Genomic DNA, 21694 nt, shown 5'->3' with positions numbered 1-21694 from the left:
TTCTGGGAGAGAATTCCAATTTTAATCAAAGAAGAAAAAATCAACCTAAAAATATAAAGTCTGTGCTGATTTCTAGGGATTTTGCTTATGGAAGAAGTGTGAGGTGGAGTAGAGAAGTGACAGTGAGTATGTGAATGGTGTGAATATTTTTATATCTATGTTGTTTGCTTTTTATATTCTTCCCCTCCATATCTTCTTTTTCTTGCTGAGAAACAGGTTGGTAAAGCAGAGCTTCTATAAAACCTTGATTAAGGAATAGGTGGGAAGGAGGGATCCCACGTTTCAGGACAGATGATGAGCACTAGCAGCTCAGGATGACTGCCAGCTGAGGAATGACAGGATGCAGAGGTGGGGCACGAGCACACGACTGAGCTGAGGAGGACAAAAACAATGTGGAGGGGTAGAGAATTACGAACAGATAAAGAAAACAAAGCGTGTAGAGAAAGCCTTCCAGTAATCAAGTATGACTTCAGCTAATTTCCTCTTGCACGTTTCAAGTTTAAATGTATGCCTAAACCACCTTGGGTTAAAGTATAAAAATAGGAGCGTTTTCTTTCAGCCCTCAGTGACTGATGTGTGCTGAGGTAGTGCAGAGCTCAGAGTAGGAGTGAAAATAAGCCAGTGGGAGGAGGTGAGCAGGTACAGGAGGAGCAGGAGAATGAGTGGTGGCACAAGTATTGTTTTCAGCCAGTCTGTACACAATTGTTTCCCGTGGGTTTGGAGAATGTGGTGCAGTTTATCCGCACTCCAGCTTGCTCCTTTGTGTCTTATTGCCTGTGATGTTTCATAGTTTCTCCTGCCATAAGGGTTGCTCATCCCTTTCTTCTGGTTACCCGCCCCAGAAGAGCCACTGCTGCCCTGAGTACAGGCAGAGCGACAGAAGGATGTGTACGACCATGAGTTGACTGGACAGGCATCCCATTTCCTGTGAGTGGAGGGAAGCAGGAGGCCGAGCCCAGGCTACTTCTCACCGCTGTGAGGATGCGTCGGGTCAGGACATCCTGCTGGGCTCACGCGCCGCTTCCTCCTGGGCCTTGTGCCTAATTCTGTTGCAACTGAGCCCAGACCTGGTTCGCCTCCTGTTTTGGGACTTCCCCCCCTGTGTCATGACCGGACTGGAGAACTGCAGCCATTCACCATGCTGGAAGCATCTCCAGCAGCAGCAGGGCCTACAGGGAAGGTGAGGGAGAGGCCAGGAGCGGGCAGTGGGGGATGTCAGGCCAAGGACTCCGGCTCCGGGTTTTCGCTGCAGCTGCCTCGAGCGGGCTCCGGCTCCGATACTCCGCGCCCGGTTTTGCGCGCGGCTGCGCTGCCGTGTGGCGGCGGGGGAGGCTCCGGCTCCGTCCGGCGGGCGGGCGCGGATCCGGTGCCGGGATTTGCCCGGGGCCGGCTGGGGAAGTTGCCGAAGTTGTGCGGCGAGTGGCGGGGCCCGGCGCGTCCTTCCTGCGGCCCGGCCGGGGGCATGGAACAGCATGGCCGCGCGCCTCTCCCTGGCACAGGTAAGGGGCTGCGCGCCCGGCCCGCCCGCGGGGCCGCCGCCGCCGCCCGCTCCCGCCGCAGGCACGGCCGGGCGCCGCGGGGCTGCCCGGGGGCCCGCGCTTTGTGCGGACGCCGCCGCCCCGCAGCGCTGCCCCGCCGCTGTCAGGTGGCGGCGGGGCGGGGGTGTGTCCGTGGCTGCGGGAGGGAGGAAGGGAGGGAGAACGGTGGCGAGGGGAGACGGGCGGGCAGCCCCGCGCCGCGACCCGGGGGTGCCACGGGCGGGGAGCGGGTCCCGCCCGGCCGCAGGTGCCTCTGCCCGGGGCTGGGGAGACCCGGCCGGGGAGCGGCCCTGGGCGGGCGGGGCTGCGCCGGCGGCGGTCGCGGTCCGTCTTTTGTCTCCGTAGGACTCGGGGCGCGGGGCTGGAGCCCAGCGAGCCCCTTCCCGGGAACGCCGAGGTCGGGCGGGCTCGGGCAGCGTTCGCGGAGGGGCTGAAAGGCGATAGCGCCGGGTTAAGGTGTCCGTGCCCGGTGCCAGCCCCGCGGGCACACCCGGCATGGAGGGGTTCTGCGGGGCAGCGAGACCGTGGGCAGGTGACCCTGTGAGGGACAGACGAATTCCTTGTTTTAACAGAAGCCTGTCTCCACAGATACTGCTTGCAGTATCGTTATACCTTGGTTTTGGTGGGCCCCGTGCTGTGGGGACACTGTTGTCACATAGTGCCCATACAGGTGCCTCAGAGTGAGGAGCTGTGCAGGTGATGGCCCCAAACTTGGAGACTCTGCTGGCACTGTTCCGTGCTCGTCTCACCTCACCTCAATCCTTGTTGCTCGCATTTTTTGCTGGCGATGATGGAATCACTTCACACAGGGTATTCTATACCGTTAGGATCATGTCTTATTCCCTAGAGTTGCGATAGCTAACGAACGGCCCTTTTGGATACTTTTTAATTTCATTTAGCAGTGAGATGAGAAATTCCCATTCCTACCTGACGTAAGCCTGAGGTGGGCCTGTCGGTTCATCCTCCTGGCTTGGGATGCTTCAGTCTGATAGCCAGTTGTGACATTTACAGAAAGCAAAGTGGGTAAATGAGTTCAATGAATTGCTCAAGCACATGGAAGTAAACTTAAAAAGCTGGCAGCAAGGCTGCACAAGTTTGCAGTTACTTACACAGCTCGCTTTTGAGAATATCAAGCATTTCAAGGAAAGATGGGGTAGTTCAGTGAAAAGGTGAGGAAATACGTGGAGAAAACAAATGTGTCTTTACTAGTCTAAAGGTATAGAGTTATGAGTAGAGTACTTTCTGTGAAAGCTTGCTTTATATCAAAATAACTAAGTTAGCATTGTCTGAGTCTCTTAATAGTCTTCAAGTAAATGAAAAAGCTTTAAATATCTGCTTACTGAAGGGAAAGAAGTTTTCACAGAGCTGCTCTGTCTCGATTTGGGGAGAGGAGTGAGGTGTCAGCTCTGGTGTGTTCTACAGCAAGACATTATTGCTTACAGGCTGTGTAATCCTTTCATTGTAGAATTTCTTTACTTTTTTAGTCACATGGATGGGGGACTAAATACAAATGTGATAATGTTGACAGAAGCAGAAAAATTGCCAGTATCCTTAAAACCATTGTGGCTGCAGCTTACAACAGTGGTTAAAACTGAGGCAGATATTTCTGTGTGTTGACCATTTGTGTGGGGATTTCTTTTTTTGGCTTGTTTGTTTTTTCTTCTTGTGTTGCATAAGAATCATCTTAGGAAGTCAAGCAAGCCTGAAGATAATTCTTTTCAACGTAGATTCTAACATGTGGAATTTTTGGGTTATAGAAAGTCCTCACAAGTGTTGAAGTGTCCAGAATGTGTTGAGGAGCCTGAGGAAGTGAAAATGAGGGCACGGGGGTGGGGAGTGCACCGAGATCAGTTACGGACAGCAGCAGTGAAGTTGTGCAGATCTCTGTGATCTGCTCCAGGTCACACAGAGAGAGCAGGAGGCACATGAACCTGCATCAAACTCACTGCTGAGTCCGATTTTCTGTTCCCCTTCCTGTGCTTGGTTTGACACTGCTCTAGCACGGCTGGGACGTTGGGTATTTCCAGCTGAGATGAGGGTATTTTCAGATGGCTTTGCAGCTGCAATGTCTGAGAGGGCTGCACGTCCTTTATTTGAATATCAAAGCTGTAATTTCAGTAATTTGAAACTTTTCTGTGCTAATTGTATTCTTTTCACTGATTAGTGAAAACACTTCAGGACTGTGTAGCTGCAGTGAAATTTATTACACCAAGTATGCTTGAGCAAGGGTTGTGAAGTGAAGCTGATAATCTCCCTCTCCTCTCTCCCTTTAATGGTAAATATCTGAAGTATTTTTTATCTCCCCATTTTGAACCCGTTCTGGAACATCTTGTTGCCACTTGCGTTTGCTCAACGCATGACTGTGAATTTAATGTGGAACTTCTAAGGGAACTTCTACCACGGGAGTGTTTTGTTGTGGTTGCCTTTAGTTTGGAAACAAGCAAACAACTGCAAGGAGAAGGAACTGACCGATCTCACAGATTGTCATCTGTTGCTGGAAAAGTCAAAGGAAGCTATAACCAGTATAAAGGGTTGTATATTTTGACCTTCCAAGGATGGTTGCTCAATTTCATAAGGGGAATTTAGGAGAGGAAGAACAAAGAACTAAAGATGTGGAAAATGGGGCAGCGGTATTTCTTGAAAGATGGATTAATATGGACATTCAGTACCTTCTAGTTGCTCTTGAAAATAGAACTTGTGGTTTATTCTGAAAAACTGGCTGTGATTGAAGGGGAAGCTCACAGCTCAGGGAAGCACTGGAAAGTACTCAGGAGGAAAAGGAAGATAACTTTGTGTTTGTCTTCCTGATGAAATGCTTTTTGTGAGAAATGTGGTAATTGTCTTGAAGTAGTTATGAGCTGCTTTGGTAAACGAGACAAAATCATGTAATATCAATTTGTATCCTAATTAGCTACAAGTCTCATTTTAGACTTGAGCATTGTGTTGCAGAGTTGAGAATGCTGTGCTGTGTTGTTGAAGGGAAACATGGAGTATTACACTGAGGCTGAGCTGGATGGATTCCTGTCCCGTGCACACATTGCCAGGATTAAGGTCTTGTTACTGGAATACACAGGATCCAAATACTTGCAGTATGAATGATGCCCTCATACTAATGAACTTATTATGTATAATCTAGAGCTAAAGATTTTGAGGTCCCTGGCAAACTTGTGGTGTTTTTGTGGTTTTTTTTTTTTTGGTGTTTTGTTTTTGTTTTTGGTTTTGTTTTGTTATTGTTTTGTTTTTTGTTTTTTGGGTTTTTTTTAAGAAATCAGCAAAATTGTTAAATAAAGATCAGAGTTTGTAATTTTTAGTGAAATGAGGAACCTGTTGTTCCTCTTTCTGTCCTGCACATGAAGAATCCAGAGTATGCATGAGTATATTTTAACCTGCACATAGAGGGGACTGATGCTCCTAAAGCAGATAAAACCTAATTTCTTTGGCTGGCATTGCATCCACCATGTCAGAGAGAAGCTGCCTCTTAAAAGGCAGTTCATCTACTCTTTCATTTTGCACAGGCTTTGTACAGTACTGATTAGAAGATGGTGGAGATTTTCTGTAGCAATTTGAAAATTAAATGGAACCATTTCTAATTATGCAGTGACAGACATCTCTGCAGAGAGGAGACAGCAGCTCTTGTGCCTGCTTCAGCTGTTCAATGGGAAAGAAAGTGCTCCATTTTTAAGTACTTGGTAATAATTGTGTAGAAATTTATAGTAAATATTTTCTTTACATTTGTTATTGCTGTGGGAGATATTCCTGGTTATATAATTGAAAGTGGTAGAAGGCTTCACCCTGAAACACTTCAGCTAAGACAATAAAGCAATAGAGGAAAAAGAGAGAAGTTGATTATTATTTTGAAATGGCATTGTAAGGAAACCAGTTTGCCTTGAGCTTACCTCCTTTTTGGCTGGCTAACTACAGGAAGAACATTTAAGGCCAGATTGTGCCTTTTGCAAACTCTTGAAATGAGTCCTAGAGCTTTGTGTTGGGATAGAATGTGGTATTTTGGATTTTCGTCAGGATAGAATAGCTTGTTTCTCCCCTGATGCCTCATTGGGGTTGGAAGGGGAAATTACTTTTGTTTTTCTCAATGGATAGCTTTTGTTTGTTTGTTTTTAAGCCCTTTTGGAAGGAAGGTGGTGGCTGGATGGGGTGGGCAGACTGGTAATAATATCTTATTACACCTAAATGGGAATGTGCCAGAGGCATGAAAACATGGGGATTGACTGACAACAGAAGATGAAAAAGACTGGTGTCCCTGAAGGTGTTTTTTATTTCCTAGGTTATCATTCTAAAGTTCATAGGTTTGTAATTACTACAACACACATTACCCTTCTGAAGTGATCAACTTTGAAATGGAGCCATAATAATGTCTTTCTATTTTTATACACTGTGGAATCTGACCTTTCCTCCCTCCCTCATTTTGCATCTAAAACAAGCTGAATTTACTCTGCAAATGGTTGTTAAAATCCCATAAAAAGAATTTTGCCAGGTAAATTCTAAGGCAGCACTTGGAAAGGTGTTGAACTGTAGTTTTTTCTTATCCCAGAAGAATATCCTAGATTATATTTGCATTTGTTTGTTTATTGTGGGGTAAACTTTGAAGGAGGAACAAGTCTATTACTAGTAAAAGAGTCTGAGAAACTTTTTTACTACTGTTTTTCCACTCACAGGAAATTCCAGTTACTGCAGTCATACTGATATCAAAATGAATATTGGAAGCACTAATGCAGTAAAGAATTATTGGCTCACACTCTTAAGTACTGAATGAAAAGATTATTTGCACTTAGTGTTTCCATTGCAGGACTTGAACATGATGTTTCCTGTCCAGGAGTAACAGTGATCAGTTTGGCTGTAATGAGGAGACATTTGGCTGAACAAAGGGTGACATTGGGCAGGAGGGATGATGCACAGGAATCCAGCAGATGCACTGGCCAGCTCTGCTCTGCTTCTCTGCTCACAGCTTTAGTTTTGTGCCCAGACTTTTACTTTCTCACGAAGTAACATCTAGTAAGTCAAATACTTGAGTATTTGGGGGAACTACCCCTGTAGTTGCTGTGCAAAGTGTATCTCAGTGGGTAAATAAAATAAAGCACGTGAGGTTTAGGTAAGAAAATAAAGTGTGCTGTGGAGTGCTGGAAAATGATTGGAAGGTGTTTGTTGTATTGGTGTTGTGGCAGTCTGAGGGCTGGCAAAACTTGAAAATACTGTGTCAGGCTATTTTAAGGGATGTGTAACTGCATGTTTAGTTGATGGCTGAAATAATAAAAGTCTTTGAGTACCAGAGCAAAGTCAGAGCAAGGTTAAGCTATAAAAATGGAGGTATTGCAGTGAATACCAATGATGGTTTCCCAGCATATGTAATTTTTTATGTCTGGCTCTGGGAGAGGTATTTCCCACCCACCTCCTAGTAATCAAATAAAACCTTACCAGCTGTGTGGCCCTGTTGTTCTTCCCTCCTCCCAAACACCAAAAAACCCAAAACAAACAGCAACAACAAGACCCACCAAAAAAATGCCAAACACAAAACCCAAAGACCAGCTAGAAAATCAGAAGCTGAGTCTCTGGGGCAGTGTGCTTGCTGAACAAGCTCTGAATGGAACTCTCCTGTTACTTCTAGCTGTTCTCTATAATTTGTATTTAGGATGTTCTGGCGATGCTGCACACTTTCTGTAATTGCACAAGATCACACTAAATGAATTTATACCAAATATCTTCTCTTAGTAATATTTTCTGATAATCAGCACCTGTAAACATGGAGTACTCAAGCAAAAGAGCAGCTGTTGCTGTAGGAAAATGGATGTGGTGTTATTTGTCAACCATGAATACAATCTGTAGTAAAGGTTTTTACAAAGATGTGATTGGCAACATCCATGATGCTGTTGGTTCCCATATTTCCATTTGAACATCTAAATTTTAAATCCACAGAAGCTGCTTTGTTGGATTCTGTTTGCACAAAGGTCTGCAAATCCTGGGGTTTGACATTATATTCCTCTTAAGGGGGAGAACTCTGGTTTTGGATGATATTTGAAGTTATGTGCCTGGGTGTTTTTAGTAAGTATTGTGTAATTAGCTTGTATTATGCTCAGATGTTCTTACAGGGTTTGTGAGGGCAACACACACTGAATTCTAGGGTTATCCTCTGCCTAAATGCCTTTGGTTTAGGCAACCTGTGCTTCATGAAAGCAGGATCTGATTTTGTGCCTGTTTTTGTGTTGGGGAAGAGAGGTAACCCTTACACTTCATTTCTTGGCAGTCTGTTGGGCAAGGGTATTTAGTGTAGGCCAAGAGATTAGGTTTTGCATTGTTTCAGGTCTTAGATTTTTTTTTTGTGATTCTAAGAATAAGTTAAAAATAAAGAAAGAGCCTTTTCCAAAGAAGCTCTTTTATCCTTGTCCACTTAAATTTAGGTGAGCCCTGAATGTCTGGTAGAGGGCAGTGGAATGAAAGCCAAAGTTATCCCCAGCAAGGGTTCAAGTTACAAACCCCAAAGTTAGAATATTACTCTATTTTAATGTGGTACTGTTGCTGTGGGTTTAGTTTGGAATCCAGGGATTAATTTGGGTAACTGAAAATTTTGCAGACTGGTTGCATATGACACTAAATTCCAAAGAATTACACAGAGGACAGTGAACTAAAATGATATTGCTTTGTACTCTAATATTAGAGAGCAGTTCCTGGCCTGAGTCGTTTCAGGTTTCTGCTTTTGCCCCCAGGCAGTGTTGCCTGAGAGTTCTGTTCCACACAGCCTCACCTGGTGACCTGGCTGGGGGAAATCTGATCCGGGGTGGTGTCAATGGCTGCAAAACAAGAACTCAGTCCTGTAAAAGTTACAGCACGAGGAGCTGTCCTAGTTCCTCATCGTTGTACGGAATAAATCCTTAATGCTTCTTTGCAGACCAGTGGAGTGTGTTTTATATCTTTATGTGTCCAGGGAGAGGGAAATTGAAATATGGATCTCCAGGGCTCATTTTTCCTCTGTGTCTCTTTTGCAGCTATCGAGTGCAAATCCTGTGTATGAGAAATTCTATCGACAGGTATGTATATTCTGGAAGGACAGACCTCATCTGGATTTTAAAGAATTGATATTTTTTTGCTATGGACTCAGCATGATCAACAGTGTGTAAACAATAAAAGTTCAAGAGAAATTGTAGTGCTTTAAAATGAATTTTTATAGTAGCTAACATGTGGGTCTGAGCTCTATCAGTATAAATTTAATAATTGTAAGATGACCCTTATTTTCTAGGGAACTGCCAGGTGTGTATGACATCCCTCACTTGACTGTTCTTATAGACTGTGAGGTCTTGGGATGGAGTAAATTCTTTAAAAATGCTGTATTGGTATGTTCTTAGTTACTTTTTACTAGTGAAGATTAGTTTCTTCCATTTGTAGCTCAGTTAGCATCATGTAAAACTTGATTCTCACTCAGAATATCCCCAGAGTTAATCATAGGATGTTGTAAGGAGTGAAATTTGGATAGAAGGCCACTGAAATGCAAAAAGAATGCCTGTAGTTCTTGCAGCTTCGCTCAACAGATGCAAATCTTTTGACTTCATGATGCAAAAATAAAAAGTACATATAAATAAAATTTAAGAGTATAAATTTTATTTATCACTTGTCTTCTATATTTTGACACCAAGATGTCTTCATTCCTATAAATACAGCTTTTTTTCTAAAAAGCTGTTTCACCTAATCTGCAACAACAGTATTTTCTGTCATGTGCCCAATGTACTTTATTGTACAAATATATTGTAAAAACTTTCGAGGAAATTAAACTACTTGGCTGTATAAAACAATTAAAAATAATTTTGATTTGTAATACACCTGCTGAGTAATTGATGAAAAAAACCAACCAAGTTTTTTTTCCTTTGTGCAACTGGTAATGCTCCTCTAAGGTTATGGTGTATATGGCCTCCTTATTTAGGAGCTTCTTCTGTGTGTCAACATCAGAATGTAAACTTGTGTGCTGGGGAAGGGACAAGGCCATGATTTCTATCCATGCCCTATTTTCAGATTGTGCTTAGAAGATTAGTGCCATTATCAAGTGCAAAAACAGCAGCTCAGATGCATCAGCCTGGGATGCCTGAAGTCTGGGCTTGCCATTGTACTTCAGTAAGGGATTTTCTCCACTGCAGGAGAGTAGCAGATTTGAAATTGCTAAACAAGAAGAGAGAGTTTACCTTGATCAAAGTTCAGGTGGCTCCTTGTGGCTGAAGGAGATACTATCACCCTCAGAAAGTTTTCCTTCAGATGGACAAATCCACTGTGTGTTTATCTCTAGGCATTGGATTAAAAACCTTTGGAGAGTCCCTTATAATAAGATATAAGAAAAGGCTGGGAACTGATTGTTCTGCACATTGGGGTTGCCAGCTCAGTCCTGACTCTGACTGTCAGGTACCACCTTTGCCATCTGCCTGTCTCTTCCTCCTGACTGCATTTGCTCAACCACTGAAGTGTGGAGCAAAAACTCAGATAAAGGAACTGAATTGAAGCACAGATGTGGTACTGGTTGCTAAGTCAGTTCTTCCATTTGTTGGAATACACAGCCTAGTGAAATTAGAGCACTATTTGTTGTCCAGTGGTTTCAGCAGTGAACAGGAACAGGGATTCCTTAAACATGATGTTACTGTTAGTGAAGTGGTGCCAGTGGATTTGTTTCCCAGAGGATTATTTTTCTGACTTGCTCAGATGAACTCTTTGCTGCAAGGATTTTTCCTAAAGAGGAGCTTTCAAATGTGTCTGAAGACATTCAGTTCCACAAGGGAACTTTTCCCTTCCATTCCTCAGATAAGGAGATGTCAGATTTCAGAACAGAAATTCAGAGAGACGTTTCCCACTTTGTCTTATGGTGCTGGTGGAGGGTGCTGTTATATGAATTAATTCATCACCTGGAACAGCTCTGATGCTGAGCACACTTCCAGTTCTATCACAAACTTAAAGGAATTCATCTGGCAGAAGGTGTGTTGTGAAATGGGTGTAAATCCTGCCCTTTGTACTTAGAATGAGATTGGAACCTCAGCCTTTCAGTAGGCACTCTTTTCTTTCAAATAAATATTTTTCTGTTTAACCTTTTATAGACTGACTCAAAGCAGGGTGAGGTTAAAGGATAAACTTAAATACCTGTCATAAAGCACTAGGAAATTACTTATTCACATGATGCAGTGCAGCAGGGACGCAGTGCTGAATTCTTGGTGAGTCCTGAGCTGAAGCGCTGTAACCTTCTGCCCTAATCACATCAGATGTATGTTTGTAACTTTTGGTAATTTCTGGTGCTACAAAAGACAGGTTGTAACAAGGGGGTTGTTGGCTGATGCAGCTGTGGAAACTGCTCCTTACATATCAGGGGAAAAGCTCTGCCAAGCTGGTGGACAAACACCAGCAATCATCCCAGTGCAATAATCAAACATAACTAACCCCACCCCAGCGCTCAAGACTCAGTAATTTGTAAAGAAATTGAAATCAGCCCTTTAAAAAAATAGTTACTAAGGTTTTGATAATTAATTGTACAAAAAGAAACTAGATCAGTATTGGGTTTAGTAAGAATCCTGTTTAAATCCCTTACAGTCACCTTCCTCTGGCTTGGTCTTGGGGAACTAAAAAGTAAACACAGCTGATAGTGTGGTGTTCTCTGACTTGCTTGAAGGAGGAGTGCTGGGCTGGAAGTTTTCTGAGTGGATGCCAAGATTGCTGTGTTACATGCAAGGTCAACTCCACTATTTAAAAGGGGTTTGATGCTCTGTCTTGGCAGCTTTGTGCCTGTAGATGAACAGCTCTCCCATAACTCAGCCCAACTGCTGGACTGTAGTGTTTGCAACCTTACTGCTCTGACCAGGGCATCCTCAGTTACAGGAAAAGCCCTATCCTAATTAAAATCACACTGGTTATGTTAAAAACAATAGTTGTTTTCACTTTCATATTAAATTACAATTTGGGGATTTCAGTGTGTTTTGTTCCCTTTCAGAAATATCTACAGACAACTGCTGCAGCATTCCTTCCAAATGATAAATTCCCCACAGTCTTTCAGGAGCCAGCTCTAATCCCATCTTGGGAAGCTGTTAGCTTTGAGCACCTTGTGTGTGCTGCAGCTGTGAGCTTGGGCAGCTGCTCTTGTGTTCCAAACACAATAATGAATATGGCCTTTGTTTAAACACAAAGCTGTGGGACTGGAAATGGTGCAGTTGTCATCATCATCACCCTACCTGTGGGCTGGAGTAAGGCTGACAGTCTGAATTGAATGAAGATGCACTTAATTCTATTTTCCATACTGTGCCCTTTTTAAGAATCATTTTCTTTAGGCTCTCAAGGATTCTCAGCTTTTTCTCTATTTTCCCTGCCCTTACCATCACCATGTAGGTGATGTAAGTCTTCCTTTTTCTTTTCCCACTTGAAAAGGTTTAGTTTAGATACCGTTTCCACTTAAGAACTTGAATAACTCTCTATTTTAATGATTCTCTATTGATCCAGGGAGAAATGCACACTGATTAGTATGCTGCCAATATCACCAACTTCTTCACTGTGTAAATAAATTTCACTTTAGGGAGTATTTCCCTCTGCTGTGATGGTAAAGGTATCTTCAAAGCAGGGCTTTCTTTTTCAGACACTAACAGTAACGAGCGCAGAGCTGGACAATGAAAAGTAATCAAACCCTGGAATTCTCTGTTCTTAAAAATCACATGTTTTGATGGCATCAAGAAGAAAAGCCTGTGATTAGGAGAGGCTAATTAGATAGGTTCAGAAGATAGTCCTCAGAGTGACTGTTAACTTGAGCATTCTTCTTCTGTAGCTTTTTGAGAGCTTGTGTAAAGAGATGGCATCAATTCAAAAGCCAGTTTGTCATGTGAGGATTTTTTTCTCTCCCAGGTCGATTCTGCTAATGCTGGAAGAGTATTAGCTTCTGATGCAGCTGTTTTCTTGAAAAAATCTGGATTGACAGATTTGGTACTTGGAAAGGTATTTAATGGCAATTCTTTAATTTATTTAATTATCCTGTCTTCTTGATTCAGTTAGTATCCTGTTCAAATTAAAATACTTAGTAGTACTGCAGGATACATGATCTTCCCTAATGTGTTTTCAGTTGTTCTATCCAATAGTTCCAATAGTTTCTATTCAGTCATAGAAATTATTGCAATATTTAAATTTGTCATCACAATTAAGTGCTATCATGAAAGTTAGGATGTGCACTTTCCTCCAAGAGTCCATTGTAAATGGAGGGAGGACTTGCCAGCTTCCTCTGAAGTGCTGTGAACCCTTTATTATTTTTGTGTTTCAGATTTGGGACCTAGCTGATACAGATGGCAAAGGTATCCTGAACAAACAGGTATGATTATTTATGTGGTGCATGACTCTAACCATTACCCAGCCTTGAAAACAGATGAAAGTTGAAATTTTTTGGTTCAGGAAAGCAGTTTTTCTAACAGATTTTTCTAACAGAGTTTTTCTAATTTTGGCTGGCTGTGTAATTCCCATTTGAGTGGAAGCTACAATAAATTAAACAGCCTTCAGCTGCCTCATCAGCTTTTCTCCAGGTTGTAAAATGGGCTGATGTGTAGCTGTGCAATTTGCTGAGAAGTAATTTAAGGTTTAGTGTACTGCATTTACAAAGAAGGTGACTTTCTTCTCATAATCTTGTAGGAAACAAAGCAGAAATTAAAATTCTTGTAAAATCTTCAAAATTCTTACTACTTTAATTTTGGTGGACTTGACATTGGTGCATTCTGTTTGGAGTTGTCCTTCCCAAGCTGTGGCAATGAGCAGTGTGGGGACAGAATTTACATCTCAGTGGTGCTACCACAAGTTCAAATGTGTGTTGCTGTTTGGTTTGAAATATAAATAACAGTCCCTGGATAGGGAAATGCTTCTTCCCATGGTAGGAAGAGGAGGAGGCTGCAATGTCTACCAAACAATTTGGGGCTTTTTTGGGCTTCTTTTGGTTCATTTTTCTGTTTTTTTTCTGCTCCATCAACCATCTGTGGGATCAGCTCAGTTCCTCCAAGATAAACAGCTGCAATTACACTTCAGATTTTCACTGTTCTGTAGAAGAACTGAGTGCTGAGAATTGACTACACTGGCCAGAAATTTACTAAATTCTTGGAAAATTAATTGCAAACTTTTTCTTACAGAAGGAATCCAGCATTTGCTGGCTGCTGCTTTCTGTCACTTTCTGTCCCTCTTTGAAGCCATGTGCAATTTTTCATCTATATAGTAATACTAGAAAAGCTCTTAATTCTTCTGAAATTTTACTGTATTTTAAAATTATATTTTAATATATATTTTAATATATAATATATATATTTCTCTTTTTTTCATGTTATAAACCCTTCAAAATTTATTTTTTCCCCTGTAGGAATTTTTTGTGGCTCTGAGACTTGTAGCCTGTGCACAGAATGGATTGGATGTTTCCCTGAGTAGTCTTAACTTGCCTGTTCCTCCACCAAGATTTGTAAGATTTCATTTTTAATTGAACATATTATTAAGAACTGCTTTTAAGTGAAAAATTAGGAAGGTTTGGTGTAAACCCCAAACACTTCAGAGGGTGATGTTGTAGGGCAGTGGGGCCCTACAACAGGGAAAAAATCAAGCAGCATGGAATAAGCTGCTACATGTTCTAGTGGGGATTTGAATATAAAATTGTGTATAATTTGAAGATATGTGGTATTTGTTCTATTAGTGTTATCCTTAATGGAATAAACATTTTAAATTTTTTGCTCTAAATTTTGGTATGAATGACTAAAATGCAGTTCTGGCTTTGAGAAGCAGCTTCTCAAATAAGGGGGTGGTTTTGCAAAGTCAGAATCACTTCTCTTTTAATGTGTCTGCTGGTATTTTGTCTTGTTTTTCCTTAGACTGATACTAGTAGTCCTTTGCTACTCAGTGGAACAGCATCAAGTGATCTGCCATGGGCTGTAAAGGTAAACTAAATATTAGCTGTTACCTAGAATTGTTATCTGGTTTGCAGGAAAACCTGTCTTAGAAAAATCTAATACTGCATTTCTAAAGTTTGATAGTTACCATTCCTGTCAAATTTATAATTGGGCTAATAGACCTAATTTAATAAGGACACTTGACTCTTGGGAAATCTCTTCATGTTTAGAAATTTAAAATAAAGAAAAAAAAAGGGTTGTTACCTGAAGTCATGAAAATAATTGAAGAAGAAATCTCATGGGGTTTTGATGAGTCTCTGACTTAAAAATAGTATGTTTTTGATGTTTTCTTATAAGCATCAGGAAGTGCAATGTGTCTTTATTAAAAAAAGTTAACACTTTTGAAGGAACTTCTGCTTCTTATGCTCTGAATGTGACTGTTTGTATAAGTAATATTTTTCTTCTGCCCCTGCAGCTGGAAGACAAGGTCAAGTATGATTCTATCTTTGACAGCCTAAATCCAGTGAATGGACTGTTGTCAGGGGATAAGGTGAAACCTGTGCTCCTCAACTCAAAACTGCCAGTGGATATCTTAGGACGAGTAAGAATATCTTTCTTCTTAATTGCCAGTTCCCAACTAATACCTGTGCTGCACTCAGCAATACCTGTTTTTCAAATTGAAGATTTGTAGTCACGAGCCTAACTTTTATATTAGATTTTATGGAGTGTGACTTTTGAATAGAAAAATAAAATTTCTTTTGCTGTTTGGATAGATCACCTCCAGCTGCAGTTTATCAGTTATGTGTACTCTTTAACACTTGGGTCAGGCTGGGTGCCTCTGTCTCCAACTTAAAAATCTCTCTGCTTTTGTGTGATTTATGTGAATTTACACTGCTCATTGCAAACTAATGCTGTTAATAGAACTGGAGCTGTGGTGGAGGGAGGCCATTCTCATGTTTGTTTTTAATGAGGTTTTAAGTAGGAAAGTGCTGCAGTTGAGTCAGAGATCCCTATATTCTGCTTTTTCTTGGTAGGTGTGGGAATTGAGTGATATTGACCGTGATGGAATGTTGGATCGAGATGAGTTTGCAGTTGTAAGTATCTTCTGCCTCTTGGGATTTTGAAAGCTTGATTGCAGGGTTTAAAATAGATGCACTGTGTATTAATTTCTGACTGTGTGGTTCATGTATTATCTTTATTCAGAGTCCTTAATCAAGTTTTAGTGCTGTTTAATGTTTCTGTCAGTTTGTTCCATGTGTCTCAGTGCACAGCATAACTTTCTTTGTGGGTTAGATGAGCCATTAAAAACTTACACCTGAGATCTGCTGTCCCATGAGACACTTGAGTGTTTGCATGAGTTTTACCTTAACCTTCAGTATTTATAGAACTTGAATGCCTCAGGGTATCCTTGAGGAAAGTTTGTAGTAAGTTAGAATTTTAACACTATTAAAGCCAGGACTGATGAAATAATGTAAGAAGTGTTAAATTAGAGATGGCCACAAGAAAAGAATTAAATGCTAAGTGGACGAATTTCTGGGAAAATGGTGGTAAATTAAAGTGTTTGAAGTCTTCTCTCAAATAAAATTCCACAAGTACTGGCACAAGCTTGGAAGATTGTTTTAATATTCTAAAAGATACTGAACTTCACTTGCTAAGCACTGATCCTCAAAAGAAAGTGGTAATGAAAATCACAATTTAGGAGGCAATGAGCTGCATCAATTGAGGGGCTTGTGAAGGGGAAACATAATGAAAAAATGCTACAAAGCTATTTTTTAATGAGTCCTTTAGTCTCTTTATATATGTATATATATTTCTAATATATTTACATCCACACACCTTTTTTTTTCCTTGTTCAGGCCATGTTTTTGGTATACTGTGCTTTGGAGAAAGAACCAGTGCCAATGTCCTTGCCTGCAGCTTTGGTGCCACCATCCAAGAGAAAACCTCTCAGTGTTCCAGGAGCAATGCCATTAATACCATCTTCAACCAAAGAATCTCATCAGTCCTTGCCACCTGTGGGCATTTTAGCTGCCAAAACACCATTAACACAGGTACAGCTCTAAAGTTACTGGGGATTAGAAGGTTTCTGCTCTTAGCTCTGTGCTTCAGAGACTGCCTGTGTGAAGAGACTTGATACAAGTTTTTAGTTTGCTTCTTGCCCTGTTAGTTGGTTTTAGGAGGCTGATGGGAGGACCAGATGGAGAGGTGTAAAATTTACCCTGTTTTATTTTCCTAGATGTCTTCAGATATAAACAATTGGATAAAAATATTGTTTAGTACAGATTTTGAAGATATTTTTAGAACAAATTATTTCAAGCTAAAAAAAAACCAGTGGTCCAAGTACACATCTGCAGAGCACAAGTTTTCTGGATGAGGACTGATAGGAATGTGGACACATTCTTAAAACAGATTGTGGCAGTCATGTATGTGTGTGCATGTGTGCAATTTGGAGAATTAAAATGGAATAGATAAATGCAAGCAGTGGGAGGAGAAAACAAAAGGTGGAGCACATCTACCTAGACACGGATTTGATTTTTGTTCTGAATGTGATTATTAGGCAACTTGATGCCTCTTACCCTCCCCAGATATCTTATTTACTCCTCATCATTTTAGAGTCCAGAAGTTGGGAAATGTCTTTCCAAGTAGCTTATATATAACTTGTTATATTCAAAATAAGAAAAAGCATTGATAAGGGTATTTAAGGTAAGAACTGTGCTATTTAATGCATCAGATGCAGCTTGGACATTTGAGTGCCCTTATTTGAGTAATCAGTAAGAAACTGGCATCTAAATTTTGGAGGTGCCAAGGTTTTAACCTGGAAATTTCCTTGCCTTGAGGGTAAGTCTTGCTGTATGTATTGCAAAGCAGTGCCATTCCGGGTGAGTTTGTGTACAGCACCATTTGGGAGGCATCTGTTAATTGTCTGTGTGAAATTAATTAACATCCATACATGAACTTGAAGCTGTTCTCACTCAAAAAACCCCAGACATCTTTATATTAGCTGAATGTTGTGAAAGATTGCTCAAGTAACAGAAGTGGCTGCAATTCCCATCTTTACCTTGTTCAGATGTGAATTTTTCAGTTTAGAATGTGCCCAATTATTAACAACCTGGACTTGAGCAGCTCTCCAGTCCCTCCAGCTAAAGCTTCTCAGCTGTGTAAAGGGGAATGAAATTAATAGAGCCAGACAGTCAGCAGGGCTGTGACTGAGCACAGGGATGATGAGAGAGGAGATCCAGGGTCCAAAGAATGCCTTGGTTGGGGGGCAGAGCAGCACCAAGCAGCCTGGCTGCTTTCCTGAGGGAAATGCTTCTATTTTTCAGTTGCTTGAGGATCACTGCATGTCTGTTTAGGAGGATAAAACTGGTTCATGAACTAGGTACCTGTATCACTTTTTTAAAATCTGTGCTGTAGTCCTTGAATTATGTAAGTCTGAACTGGAAGCAGAACTTGCCTGTATCTTAGTGTTGTGGTTTTGGTTTTTTCCCTTCCATCCTCACCCCCCTTCAGTGGGTTGTGTCGCCTGCAGACAAAATTAAGTACGATGAGATCTTTGTGAAAACTGACAAGGACATGGATGGATTTGTGTCAGGTGTGGAAGCCAGAGAACTGTTCCTGAAAACAGGACTGCCTTCTGCTCTCCTTGCACATATCTGGTAGGTTTTTTCCCTGTGACAGCTGTGTAGATGATGGCATAGTTCTCACTTCTTGCTATGCTGGCATTTCTGAAAGTGACATTTCTGGATATAATAGCATGGCCTTTGTATAACCAGTGATAACTTACTTGCTTCTGCTCTGGGACAGAAGTGGGTGGAAATCAGGTTTATGTCTGAGCACAGATTGTTACAAATGCTGCACTTCAGCTGTCCCTTTGTATTTAAGACATCACATCATCACAGGTATCTGATCACTGATCCTACTCATGTACTGGGAAAGGAAAATGTCTCTATAAAATTGTTAGCATGCAAGATTTATGTCCCACCTCATTCTACAACGTCTTTCCTTACAGCTATGTATTTATTTGGCATTACTCATTACAGAAATGCCTTCATTACACTCAGTGCTTTTTAATTCTTCCTGTGCTATGAGCTGTTGCCAGGCATACTGATAGGAGCAACTTTTCTTTCCCCCAAGTTATGGTTAACACAACTGCTAATTTAGGAAAATCAGGAAAATATAAATCAACTTGTGTTGGTTCTGAAGGTGTTGCTAGTGACCTACAGCCCTGATTGTGCTTTTCACCAGAGCACAGCTGTGGGCCCCAACATGCAAAGTGAAAGTGGCTGTGTGTGTTTGAGTGATGTTTCCTATGCCTCTAGTTTTGCTTTAGAAGAAGAGATACACCCTAGCAATTTTCACATTTATAAATGACAGCAACTACACTAAAGAGGGCTGTACTTGGAGAAATGAGGATCTTTTAAATTTCATGTGCATCTCTGTGCAGGGCTCTCTGTGACACCAAGGACTGCGGGAAGCTTTCAAAGGAACAGTTTGCTTTGGCTTTCCATTTAATTAATCAGAAGTTAACAAAGGGCATTGATCCTCCTCAGGCTCTGACTCCAGAGATGATTCCACCTTCAGACAGGGGTGTCAGTTTACAGAAGGTAAGGATGGGTTTGGCATTTTTGGCGTACATCCCAAACAAATAATGTCGATTTCAAAGGCTACGCAAGAAGCAACCTCAGTGCTGGCATACCTTAAATTTATCACAATATCAGGAAGTGAACAAATCTTAGGTGCAAAGAATTGACAAAAAACTTCCATCCATATTTCAGAATGAAGCTGCCATTTATTACACATGCCAACCAAGCAGAGAGATCTTATGTTGGGAAAGCATTATTTTCTCTTTTGAAAGAATAATCCTTCTGCTGCTATTTACAAAAAATTTGAGTTTCCATCTAAAGTGACATGCACAAGTTCACTGCTTTTCTCCTAATATGTTCAGTTACCTTTTTTACATCAATCTTTTTAATAAAAAGTTTGGAAGCAATGTGAACTAAAAGTTTAGAGCTATTTAAAATTTTAAAAGTAAATGGCCCCCACTTTATACCTCACAGATAGTTTAGGTATCTCCATAGACTGTTGGTTGCCATCTGTCTTAATCCAGCAGTTAGCTGTACCCCAGCAGTTCAATTTGTAGCTATCAGAATGGTAGAGGTCATCACAGATTTTACATATTTTGCACATCATGAAGTCTGATGTGAGTTATCTTTTCTTGGTTGTGCAATACATTGACCTAATTCTGCAACTTTCTTAAACAGAATGAAAAATTCACACCTGGAAAAATGAAACTCAAAATTTGGCACTACTTTTTGAGTTTCTGTAACTGGTACCTAATTTGTTTTTACATTCTGTTTTTAAAAAGTAATTGCTTTATTTGCAACTCTACTAATCTTTTTTGTATGTTTGCTTTCCTTTCTATGTCTCTTTTCTAGTTTGGACTGTTTTTTCCATTCTGCACCACTCTGCTTTTCATCCTTATTATTCTGTCAGTTTGTTAACTCTGCTTTCTCAAGGTTAGAGAAACTTTGCTTTTCTAATATTTACTGTCTGTTGGTTTAATTATGAGCATCCTTCTAAGACTCTCACACAGTCATGAATGAGCTCAGCACTTCTCTCAGGTGTCAAGTTCTGCTCAAATTCTGCTGATTTCCAGAGTTGTTCATCCAGAGTAACCCTGGGATTCTCCCTTGAGCCCAGACCTCTGGGGCTGCTTAAACTGAAAGCAGAAAATCCTGTGTTTTCCTGGTGAAATTGCAGGGGAAGTGGTGACAGGATTAATACCCACAGATTCACTGAAGATAGCACAGAAAATTGAGCGATTAGAAAGCATTAGATGTTGGTTGCTGCTGTTCTGTGGATGTAAACTGATTTTGTAAAACTCTCAAAGACATCAGTGTGATTTTTATTTCATTACTACTTAAGTGATGAGTGAGAATATTGTGTAAGAAGGTAAGTTAGCTTTCAATTAGCTCTGTAAATCCTGAACAAGAGGGTTTTTACTAAATTAAGCTGAATCTTCAGCTCATTTTGAGCTTTTTCAAAAGGTGTTGTCTTGTTGATATGAAAGAACTTTTTTTGTTCAAGATTATTGTTCAATATTTGTACTCAAAGGCTTGAGTCAGTATTAAGAGATAGGCTTTTTGCTGAGATAGGTTTTCTTGATGTGGTGTACATGGTAAAAAAAGAACCCAAACTCCATGTTAGGCTTCATTTTCTGAGCTGACCCATACAAAGGTGATAGCAGAAGTATCAGTAAATAAAATGGTATTTCATTGTGGTTTCAAACTTGTTGCTGTGTTTCTCACCCAGAACTATTTGTAGTCACCACTTGCATGTCAAGCCATAAAAATGAAACTTTTTTGTAAGGTCCTCTGAAAGAATTTTGATGGGAATTTCCTTTTACTACAACTTTGAGTTAAAAACTGGAGGTGCTGCTTTACATGCATGTTGCAATGTAGTAATGGCAGCCTGTGGTTCTAACTTGTCCTTGTTAATGTGTATTGAAGCTAAAAAATGTTGGCTTTTATGTTCCTGCCCCCCACCAGTTCTCCTGAATATTTGAAAATAAGATTGAACTACTTTTTCCTCAAGTTTGCTGCTGGCATTAGTGTGCAGAATTTCTTTAACTGGTGAAAGAAGGAGGCCTGGAAAAATTTTTTGTAACAGCTGATATTTCCATGTGTTTCTTCTACCCTTGTCATAGGAGAAGTAAAAACCCCCATTGGAATTCCATGATCAACTCTGCAAAACTCCTGAGTAATTCCTGTAGAGCAGGATTGAGCATCATAGAGAGTTTGCCCATTTGAGAAGCTGTACACTAACCAGTTTAAGAACAGCTGTATAGTTGCTTCTTTGGTTGTTTTTTTTTGTGAGTTTTTTTTTTTAATTCCCAGTTCATACCATTTGTGCTAGTAAAATATACATGAGTAGTCTGTAGCTCTGCTGAATAACACTCTCAGCCTGTGTGCTCACAGTTTAAGTGTTCATAGCTCTTGGTTTATTTCTTCCCCAGAGTATCAATTTGAGCAAACACATAGTTAATAGTATCTTGCTTTATCTGTAGAGAAACTTGAGCATTTAAAAACTTTTGTGCTATTTTGGGGGTATCACTTGCCTTTTAAAATTATATGTATGTACTTGTCCTCAGAGTGTTGTGTTTGTCCTGGATGACTTTATTCAAGACTTGAAGGAATGGATGTATTTATAGGAAGTAGCTACAATGGTTGTTGCTTTGTGAGCATGTTCATGTTGTGACAAGGCACAGAAGAATCATTACAGCATTTGTAATTTCTG

The 21694-nt window shown here is 40.8% G+C and overlaps 1 protein-coding gene across 1 annotated transcript in view; it reads left to right on the top strand.

The window, feature by feature from the left end:
• The first annotated feature begins 1212 nt into the window (after positions 1-1212).
• Positions 1213-21694, top strand: part of EPS15 (epidermal growth factor receptor pathway substrate 15) — a 47175-nt gene continuing 26693 nt past the window's right edge. Inside the window, 13 exon segments of the mRNA XM_058030162.1 lie at positions 1213-1323; positions 1325-1417; positions 1419-1499; positions 8534-8575; positions 12399-12488; positions 12808-12855; positions 13882-13977; positions 14381-14446; positions 14874-14999; positions 15433-15492; positions 16255-16449; positions 17909-18054; positions 18843-19002. Of these exon segments, the coding sequence (XP_057886145.1) occupies positions 1213-1323; positions 1325-1417; positions 1419-1499; positions 8534-8575; positions 12399-12488; positions 12808-12855; positions 13882-13977; positions 14381-14446; positions 14874-14999; positions 15433-15492; positions 16255-16449; positions 17909-18054; positions 18843-19002 (1314 nt within the window).

This window comes from Melospiza georgiana, chromosome 9 (genome assembly GCF_028018845.1).
Source record: "Melospiza georgiana isolate bMelGeo1 chromosome 9, bMelGeo1.pri, whole genome shotgun sequence".
NCBI lineage: Eukaryota > Metazoa > Chordata > Aves > Passeriformes > Passerellidae > Melospiza > Melospiza georgiana.
This window is presented reverse-complemented; position numbering and strand designations above follow the sequence as displayed.